The following is a 10,737-nucleotide window of genomic DNA, read 5'->3' as shown; positions in this document are numbered from 1 at the left end:
TAGAAACCCTGCAGCGTATTCCCGGGCTGTAGTTATAAACCTAAATTCTAGTTCTGCCCGGCACCATTCAACTCTCTTAATCTTTATGGGCTTCAATTTTCTCGAATGAAGACCTCAGGTCCTAAGCCTTTAACTGGCTGGGGCGCGGTTAGCAAGTCACTTAGCATCTCTGGGGCCAGTTTGCAAAGCGAGGGTACTGGATGAAGCTGCTTCCAGCCTGCGGTCCTAGAATGAGCGGCCCGCGCGCCAGCCCGGTGTTCGCACCACAGATCGTAGGGCGCCGATTTACAAACATCGAGCTCACCCAGCCCAGCCCATGCCTCCTAAGCATCACGCGACTTTATAGAAAATGAAACTGAAAGCGGGAAAGTCCCTCTGTCTAACCTGGCCAGCCGTTGCGCGCTAGGAGACGGGTGACGGCTCCCGCGGGCCGGGTCCTGATTGGCGGTGGCGCTCGGAATATAAGTAGGCGCGCGGGGTCGGGAGGGCAGTACTGCGTTGGACTCCGCTGTGGAGCAGCAATGTCGCGCTACGTGGTCTTGACTGTGCTCGCGCTACTCTCCCTGCCGGGCCTGGACTGTGTGCCGCGTGAGTGTCCCCTCCTCTGCTAGCCCTTCCTCGCCCGCCGCCAACACTCTTTGGCCCTCTGGGCGCTCTTTTTTTTTTTGGCTGCTGGCGGGGACAGGGACCCGAACCTTTGACTTTCCGCGCTCTACCCAACTAAGTTAACCAGTCATCCCCCTCTCGGCTCTCTCCGACTCTGTGACCCCTCCCCCAAGTTCTTCCCGGCGGCTAGATTGCGCAGGGCTGGGTCTCTGGGGAAGCAGCGGAGTGGCCGGGGAATGAGGAGGGTGTGCAGACTTGGGACGCACGCTTCTTGCTCCTTTCCGCGGGGAGCGGGGTAGATCTCTGGTCTTCTGGCGCAGGGTGGGTCGGGGCAAACTTTCGGGGTGTTGATGAGCTGCGGGGCGGCCAAAGTGGGGGAGGGTTTCTCTTCCGCCCTTTCGCGGGGCCTCGGGCTCCCGGAGCGCAGCGGGAGGGGAGGGCGGGCAGGCTCAACCCAAAGGCGCGGAGTCGAGGGCTGTGAATGAGTGGAGACATGGGAGACACAGCCCGGGTTGTCACGGACAACTCTCCTTTCCTGGAACCGGGAGGGCTGCGGGCTTCGTCTGGTCCCCTGCCAGGTTCGCCTGCCCCTCGGCACCACCCGATCTATGTGGAACCAAACCGTGGCGAGGGAACAGCACGCGGAGTTTGTAGAATGCTTCGCAGTGTGACAGAGCGCCTGCGCACCATTAACCCGCTTGTTCCCATTACAAGTCACTCTTTTTTGTGTGTGTGTGACCGGGAAGGGGATCGTAACCCTTGGCTTGGTGTCGTCCGCACCGCGCTCAGCCAGTGAGCGTGGCACCGGCCATCCCGAACCCGCGGCCTCGGCGCTCCAAGCGCCGCTGCGCTCCCAGCGCCGCACTCTCCCGAGTGAGCCACGGGGTCGGCCCACAAGTCACTCTTAATAATAATCATAAGAGGGACCTGTTACTGACTGCTTACTGTATGCTGAGGACTTTACGTGTTTTATGTCATTTAATTCTGAAAATGTGCCTAGAAAGTAAAGATTATAGTTATTAATCACATATCACAGATGAGGAAACTGAGGCACCGAGATATTAAGTAACTTAATCATACACGGGATAAATGGCAGACAATCGGGATTGAAATCGAGCCCGACCCGGGCCTTTTGCAAGAGCGTAGGCCTTTTGACTGTAATCGGTGCATTTTTTTCAGAAACACACTTCCTTACTTTCCCAGGTGAAGTTCTCCCGAGCAAGCTGGGCGGCCCCGGGCCCCTGTTGCCTTTCCTTCACAGGGCTTCTCTGGCATCTTGCCTGGTTCTTTCCAAGATGTATGGAGCCTCTACTTTCAGTTTTGAAAAAATGAAGATTTGTCAAAGTCAGGGAAGTTGTAAAACCAGAGATAAGAGTAATCCAAGATGGTTTCCAATACTGTAGAGGAGGCCAAAGATCTTGAGAGCTTTCTAAATAGCCAGCGATATACTTGGCCCTCTCATCTATTCCCCTCAAAAAACCCCTGTGAAGCAGTGTTTTGATCGTGAGAAAATGGCATTTAATTTGAATACAATTTATTTACAAAGTAAAGATAATGTATATATCATCATTATTGTTATTTGCTGATGATGATAGATGTCAATTTTTAAAATAACAATTTGACATTTAAAAAAATCTTATTTTGAAAATTTCCAAAGTAACACATGCCAAAGATATACAAGAAGCACGCAACAGTGATTGCCTCTGGGGATCAATTTCCCCCTTTATCTGTGTGAGCAGCCTGTACAGGGGTTGACTCTGGACCTTGGTGTTACCAGCACCAGTCTCTAACCAACTGAGCTAACTGGCCAGCCCCTGTATTGTTTTACTGTGGGCATAAATTAATTTTTCAGTTAAGCTTCATAACTCTTCCAAAGCTTAAATAACTCTCCCAAAGTCACAGAGCCAGTAAGTGGCTGAGCCCAGATTTAAACCCGGCCTGTCTGATACTCATCTTTCTTTTAGAAAAAATTATGGTGATATTCTTGCAAAATCTTGCCTGCCTCCCTCAAAGAGAGAATCCCAGGGAGGATGAACCTATGCTCTGACTTCTGTGCTATTAATTAATTAATCTGGTGGCTGGCTGGTACTGGGATCTGAACACTTGACCTTGGTGTTATCCTGTGGCATTTATTATGTTCTTATTAGAAGCTCAAATGCAATGAGCTCTCTGGTTTATTTTCACTTTTAACTTTATGAAGGAAAAAATCAGGGCTTCAATGGGAAGTCCAGTTCTTGGTGGGGCTGGTGACCTTGCCTTTAATGATAGGGTGTTTCTAGACAGATACATCTGGTTAGGGTAGCCTGATACTCCTTCTCCCTCCCCACCACCTCCCTGACATGGAGTTTATTTGTCTGTTTCTGTTGCTTATAACAAAATACCTGGAACTAGGTGATTTGTAGGAAAACTAAATTTATTGCTTACGGTTTCAGTGGCTGGGAAGTCCAGCGTCTAGGGAACACATCTGGTGAGGGACTTCCTTAATGGTGGCTTCAGTGACACAGGGTATCACATTGCAAGATGGCAGAAGCAGAAAGAGAGACTCTCACATGCTCTCCTTTTAAGGCACTCAGAACCACATCCCTGACCATCATTATCAACCTATTCACTATGGCATGGTTCTCACAATCTAATCACCCTTTCAAGGCACCACCTTTCAATTACCATAATAGGATTTCTTACCCTCAACAGTTACAACGGGGATTAAGCTTCCAATATGTGGACTTTGGGAAACACAATTCAATCAAGCCACAGCATGGAGTAGTAGCTGCCCTTTAGTGATCATGTACACTGCATATATGTGTTTAAAAGCAAATTACACCATACTGACAAACTGCCCAAAAAATAAAAATTAAAAATTAAAAAAAGAACAAATTATATGTATGTATTAGTGTCAGTCTGTCTATTTAGTAGCAGTAACATTTGCTTTCATTCTGGATGGGAAATACGGAAATAGAGTTTATAATATTTTCTTTCCACTTCCCTTTTGATGGTCTAGTCATGCCACCCACTTTGGAAACCACTGTTCTGTAGCATTAGGCAATGTATTCCCACCCTGGCTAGTTACAGCAATTACGTGAGGGTGCTAATTAAAAATGCAAATCCTACTCTCACATACATTATTCCATTTAGTCATAATAGAGAGTATGTTCTTTCCTATTTGCTACAGACCTCACCTCTCCCTATTTTATTTGATCCAGCCTGACCCAGTCATTAAGGCATTTTCCAGCTCTTCTAGGCATTTAGGTTTTGTTTCTTTCTTTGTTTTCTAGCTCACAAAATCAGGTACAAAATCAAATAGAGATTTGGCATTTAAACTCCGGGCAGGAATAAAGGGGTTCTGTTTGGTGGGAACATAACCTTGGGTTGACCCACATATGAACCTAAGCAAGGAGGTAATAATAACATCTGCCACTTATAGAACAATTATTGTGGGTCAGTCACTGTATTAGCCACTTAATTCATATTAGGAAGTCAGATGGTGTAGATTTAGGCAGGAGCAGGAACCAAAAAGAAGAGAATAAACATAAGAAAAAATATTGAAGGGGCTGAAGCAGGGTACAGTATCATGAGTAATTTGATGTGGTTTCTATGGAGGATGTGCAATGTGAGAAATGAAGTTTGAAAAGTAGGTTGGAGTCAAATCTGGGTGCTGAGAAGATGTCGAAGGTTCTTGAGAGCCTCCAGAGACAGGTTTTTAAAAATTCAGCACAATCTTCAGTGACAGAAGAAAACAGCTGGCAATCTGCTACAAAAAATAAGTGAAATACTCTGGCAATTTTCATTTGTCTTTCCCTGATGTTCCTCAGGTTCTCCAAAGATCCAAGTTTACTCACGTCACCCAGCAGAAAATGGGAAGCCAAATTTCCTCAACTGCTATGTGTCTGGATTTCATCCACCCCAGATTCAGATTGATTTGTTGAAGAACGGAGTGAAGATAGAAAAAGTGGAGCAGTCAGACCTGTCTTTCAGCAAGGACTGGTCTTTCTATCTTCTGGTCCACACTGATTTCACCCCCAATGAAAAAGATGAGTACGCCTGCCGTGTGACACATGGAACTCTTTCGGAACCCAAGACAGTTAAATGGGGTAAGTTTTTAAGTTCTTTCCTCCTTAGCTGCCAAAGGTTGTATCTGAGTAGAGTCACAGCATAAAGTTGCTTTTATATAAAAAAAATCTGTATACTGGGATTGTTAGGGAATGTTCTTAAAGCTCTGATGAATTGCACCTGCTGAGAGGTCTCTGTACAGCATGGTCCCCGAACCAGTAGTGTCCCCGCAGTTGAGAGCAGGAAGCAGCAGCAGCACTTGCACAAATGCACACGCCCTCCCAATGCTTGTTACCTGCTAGCTTCCTCTGGCTTTCCTGGCAGCCTCACGTGTACTTAGCACCAATGAGCATCCCAAGGCATGGGCCTTTGTCTGTAAGGCCTGCTGTTCCGGCACCCTACGGTCCTGGACTCCTCTAGTACTCTCTGGCTGGGTTGGGATCTGAGGCTATTAGGCAGGGTTAGGTTGTACTGGGTAGTTATATTTTTATTTATTTATTTTTTGGGGCAGCTTGCTAGTATGGGGATCTGAACCCTTGACTTTGGTGTTATCAACAACACAGTATAACCAATTGAGCCAAATGGCCAGCCCCTACTGGGTAGTTCTAAACAAGGTATTCATGGTTAGGAAGAGCAGCCTATTCTGCAAGCCTTATTTGTAACAGTTTTAGACATTTGTTAGTACATAATGTTTTAAAAGTAAAACTTAATGTTTTTCTATTTCTTTCTCCATTTTCTTTTTCATAGATCGAGACATCTAACCAGCATCACGGAGGTGGGTTTCTGACCTTAAGAAAATGTTTTTTCTTTCACTTTTTTGTTTCACTATCCTGGGGACTACTTATAAACAGCTCTAACATGATAATCCTCACTGTTTAGTGGACGTTAATCAAGGTAGCATTTCAGCAAGGCAGAAAGATCCTATGACTTACATTCCCTTCTCCTGTGGAGTGGATGAAGAAGGCGTGTGGCCCTAGGTGTGGCTCTGCCAGCATCACTGATCCTCTAAAGGAGGGCAGAGGAGCTGGCAGTGTGGTGTGCTGGGATGTGAAGGCAGCCGGTTACCCACACCACCTGCAAGGGTTTGGTCTTTCTCGTGCTGTTTCCACATTGGGCATCTCTGCTGAGAATAGGGCCTTCAAAAATGAACCACTCTTTCTTTGCATAGTGTTGCTTTATTCTTCAGCTAGAAGAGAGGAGTGACACTTCTGCAGTCGTCGATTCTTTCTCTTCTTCAGCCTCAGTGTGTGGGCACTGTGATTGCCTTCTAGAGGCTTCCAGTCCACTAGGGGAGAGAAATAGAGTCAGATTGTTATAACTCGAGGTAAAGTTACTATAATAGATGTATCTATCGACAAGGAAAAAGGGAGAAGTTTGGACTTCTTTGCACCTTTAGTTGGAGTCCAGAGGTAAAAAACACAACTTTTTGATGAAATTCTACTGCCCAAGGTACCTCAATGCTGAAAATCCATTCAAATCTTCTGTTACATTGTAAGACAGGTACATTGATTTGAATGAGTATCAGAAAGATTGAATGATCTGCGCAGTCACACAGCTACTAAATGATAGAGGCAGGACCGGAACCTGAATACCAGCTTTCTTTCCTCTAGGGTTTTGGGAGCACCAATGGGATAAACTAATGAGATAAGCTCTTTATAATGGGTTTGGAGAGTTGTCTGTAGTTACTTCTCTTAAAAAGGTGATCTACGCAGCGCAGCGGAAGTTAGATGTTGAGATTTGTAATCCAAACAAAATAAATGCATTTGCTAACCTTTTTTTTTTTTTTTTTCCAGGTTTGAAAATGTCTCATTTGGTCTGGACTAATTCCAGATATACATTTTTAATAATGATATATTTCTATGCCTTAGGGATAAAATAAAGGAAGTAATAATGATGTTAACACAAGCTTCATGATCTTTACCGCTCTTGTTTTTTGATTGTTTGGGGGTTTTTTGGCGACTGCTGAGGGGATCCAAACCCGTGACCTCTGTGTTACCAGCACCGTGGTCTCACCATGGCCAGCACCATGATGTTTTTAATTATCGTTTGGGAGCTGTCTCCATGTTTGGGGTGTTTGGGCAGTTAGTGCTAAGAGGACTGGCAACTTACAGGTGGGGAGGAAAGAATTCTCTTGTCCAGCATCCGCATCTTGGTCAAATCTAAACTCTTCAATCTTTTCTGCACATAAAGCTGAATAATAAGATAGTTATGCATGCTCAAAAGTAACTTCCAATTTGCATACTCTGCTTAGAATTTGGGGAAAAATTTTAGAACTATTATTAACATTATTGGAATTTTGTTATAATGGATAAAACATTTTGTCATATAAAATTCATATTTAGTGCTTGCATCTGTTAAGTGAAACATGACTGTGCATATTTTGATTTCTTTTTTTTGCTAATTAAAACAATAGTAAAACTTGATGTGTTCAGTTTCTTATATATCACTGCCCCTCCTACCCCTTTGTTTTCTTTTTTTTTGACCGGTAAGGGGATCTTAACCCTTAGCTTGGTGGTGTCAGCACCACGCTCAGCCAGTCAGCTAACTGGCCATGCCTATATAGGGATCCGAACCCGGGATCAGCACTGTACTCTCCTGAGTGAGCCACAGGCCGCGCTGGCCCCCACCACTTTGTTTTCAAAGAAGGAAACAATCTCCAAGTGCCACTTGAAGAAGAGTATGAACCCCTCCTATATATGGCTTAGCTCACAATGGAAAGGGCCTTAGTGATCTGCATTTTACAAATGAGGAATCCGATGACCAGAGAAGTTAAATGAGTTAGGGTTAGGTGACACAGCTCACCCTGGGTCAGCTGGGAGACCAGACTTTTATCTTTTAGCCAGGATTCTTTTCTGTGGGCCAAGACATGAGAAGTATGCAGATTCTAAGAGCAAAAGTATCTGGAGGATTCATTTATTTATTTTTTGGCATCTGGCTGGTATAGGGAACCAAACCCTTGACCTTGGTATTGCTTGCTATTACTCTATAGCAAGCAATAGGTAATTCTTTGAATGAAAAATACTAGATTTCACAAATTCCAGGCATAGTCTGTATATGATGGCCAGCTTTGTATGTTTGTTTACTTGACCAAGAATGTGAGTTCTCTAGTGCTAGGTACTACAAGATGAATAAAACACAGCACTGCTCTCAATTAGCTCAGCTTAGTGGAGGGGTATGTATGTCCTCAAACAATTTAAATATATCCTGATAAGAATATAGCATAGATATGCTCAAAGAACTAGGTAAGGAACAACAAAAAACTTTAGGGAGGTATTAGGGAAGCCATTTGCTGGAGCTGAGGCTTGGTGGGTACTGGTTCTCCTGATTAGTGGGTTGGACCTGGGGCTTCCAGGCATGAGGGCAAAATAAGGGAAGGATAGAGGCATGACAGGTTTGGGCAATTCCAAAAAGTGGAGCAAGGGTACCTGGGGGAAGACTTGTAGGAACTCAGATGAACAGATTGAGGGTGGGGGGTGGGATAACATTCTGAAGGAAAAAAACAAACTTTTTTCTCTCTATTCTCACACTTAACACACAAAGCTTCTGTGACCAGATGTGTGGGTGTTTTCCCCCAACAACAAGCAATCAGTGGACACCAGCTGGGTATCCTATAATTCAATTCAATTCTAGATACCTAGAGATAGCATCAGATCCCACAGGTTGAAGGCTCAGTCCCACAAGACTGCCCCCACTTCAGACACCAGCCACAAGTAGTAGGGTTGTCACCTATACTTCTCACCAACTTGTTAGAAACCAGGAATCTCATTACCCCCTCCTTGGGTTCTATTAATTTCCTAGGATGGCTCACAGAACTTGTTATAAAGGATATTACAAAAGATACAGATGAACAGCCAGATGAAGAGATGAATAGGGTAAGGTGGGGGTGGGGGCAGCCTTTGTGCCCTCTCTGCTCAAGCCACCCTCCCAGCACCTCTACATTATCAGCAACCAGAAGCTCGCCTAATGTTGTTTAAGAGGTTTTTTTTTTTTTAAAGATGACCGGTAAGGGGATCTCAACCCTTGGCTTGGTGTTATCAGGACCACGCTCAGCCAGTGAGCTAACCGGCCATCCCTATATAGGATCCGAACCCGTGGCCTTGGTGTTATGAGTACCATACTCTCCTGAGTGAGCCACGGGCCGGCCCGTTTAAGAGTTTTTATAGAGTTTAATCTCCAGCCTATTCCCGCTTCCCAGAGGTCAGTAGGTGGGGCTGAAAGTTCCAACCCTCTAATTCTCTAAGCACTTTGTTTTTCTGTTAAGTGGCCCCATCCTGAGGCAATCTAGAGGCTCCACCTCTGTAACCTCATTAGCATAAACTCAGGATCAAAGGTGCTGATTTTGAATAACAAGACACTTCTATCACTTAGACAATTTCAAGGGTTTTAGGAGCTCTCTGACAAGAACTGGGGACCAAATATATTTCATATTATACCACACTTTCCTAGACCATTCATTTTAACTTTTCACCCTGGCTGCATATTAAAATCACCTGTAGAAAAAAAAAAATAGCAGCTTCCCAGGCTCCAATCTAGACCAACTAAATCATAATCTCTAGGTACGGACCCCAGGTATTAGCATTATTTTTTAAAATCTCTAGATACTTCTAATGTGCAGCTAAGATTGAGACCCACTGAGTTAAATCATGAAAGACTTTCTTTTCTATGTCATTCAACAGAGCTATTTTTTTTTTTGTCTTTTTCCGTGTCCAGCAACGGTTCGCAACCCTCAGTGTCGCCCCCGTACCGGACCGGGACCGGCAACGGGATCGCAACCCTCGGTGCTGCCCCCGCGCCTCGCTCAGCCAGTGAGCGGGAACCGGTCTGCACGTGGGATCCGAACCCTCGGCAGGAGCGCCGCCGCGCTTCCCAAGCGGCGCATAGCGCAGTGCGCCACCGGGCCGGCCCTCAACAGAGCTATTTTATAAGAAGCTGCTCTGCTGGCTGATGGTCCAAAGTAATGTTCCTTTGGAGTGTGCCTTATTCCCTCCATTTCAGAAGAAGAGAGCAATAGAAGAGGAGGAATATTGGAGCTTAAAAAAGCTTAAATATAACTATGCAATGCAAATTAAACAGAAAAGGCTCAATGTCAGTAATAAAGAACTTGATCTCACATACAGACACAGGAATATCCATGCTGTAATGCTGAAACAAAAAAGTAGTTTCTAGAAAACATGTATCATATAAGCCATGAAAAAAATCAAACCACACATAAGCACATGCATTATATATTTATACCACACACAAAAGTAGGTATGGAAGGCTAAGCCCCGAACTATTGTCCCAAGACATGGGAGCGGAGTAAATAAGAAGAGGAAGCTGATTAGTCTGTGGAAAATCAATTTGCGAAAAGCCATTTTGTTGAGCATCAGTTGGCATTTTTCTGAAGCCATATATGTGAAGAGGGGAGAGAGATTTGGGGGTGGGTTGGGAGTGGAGGAGTAGAAGGGGAGATGCGGATCAGACCCTAAGCAGTGGTGTTTCCCTCCTGCTGCTGACCATAGCCAATAGTGGGGCTTGTGTCCTGCCCTTCTAAGCATTGAGGAATATGGCACCTGAGCCAACCATTACCCACCTTGGCCTAGCCAAGTAGAAGGAGACTGGAACCCACAGGACTCTCCCAACTCTCCCAGGCCAGAGAGCTGGTCTCACCCCAGACCATGTTGGTGAAAGAGCCTAAGGAGTCTGCTGTCAGCTTGAGGCAAATTGATCATTGGAAGAATTGTTTGGCTAATTGATATATAAAAATTGTCATTCGGAAAATTGATTTTAGAATTGTTCTCAAGTTGCCATCCTCCTCCTCCTCCTCCTCAAATAATGAAAATAAAGAAAAAAATATTGTAAACCCTTGCAATCTCCTATGACACGGATATTACCACCATTTAGGCCGTACTAGATTCTACTGTCTATAGGTCGCTCTTAGTATGTACACATTTTTATGTTATGGTTATTTTAAAAAATTTAATCTTTATTAATAATCTTTATTAAATAGTTCTCCTTATATTCCTTATATTCACCTTTTAAAAAAATTTAGAAAGCTTCAGGAAACCAGAGTAAGATGCAGGTTCTAGAACTGCAGGGACAGCC

The 10,737-nt window shown here is 44.6% G+C and overlaps 1 protein-coding gene across 1 annotated transcript; it reads left to right on the top strand.

Moving 5' to 3' along the window:
* The first annotated feature begins 465 nt into the window (after positions 1-465).
* On the top strand, positions 466-4,759 carry B2M (beta-2-microglobulin). The gene is made up of 2 exons (XM_008586362.1): positions 466-588; positions 4,416-4,759. The coding sequence occupies exons 1-2, from the start codon at positions 522-524 to the stop codon at positions 4,757-4,759; spliced, it is 411 nt and encodes a 136-aa protein (XP_008584584.1). The 5' UTR covers positions 466-521.
* Positions 4,760-10,737: the final 5,978 nt, after the last annotated feature.

Source organism: Galeopterus variegatus, unplaced genomic scaffold (genome assembly GCF_000696425.1).
Source record: "Galeopterus variegatus unplaced genomic scaffold, G_variegatus-3.0.2 Scaffold3963, whole genome shotgun sequence".
Lineage (NCBI taxonomy): Eukaryota > Metazoa > Chordata > Mammalia > Dermoptera > Cynocephalidae > Galeopterus > Galeopterus variegatus.
The sequence above is the reverse complement of the archived record's forward strand: the minus strand, read 5'-3'. Positions and strand labels throughout refer to the sequence as shown.

Excerpts from the sequence above, each read along its gene's own strand:
- B2M (XM_008586362.1), top strand. The coding sequence starts at position 522 with ATGTCGCGCTACGTGGTCTTGACTGTGCTCGCGCTACTCTCCCTGCCG. Across the intron at positions 589-4,415 it reads GGGCCTGGACTGTGTGCCGC|GTTCTCCAAAGATCCAAGTT; the intron begins GTGAGTGTCCCC and ends GATGTTCCTCAG.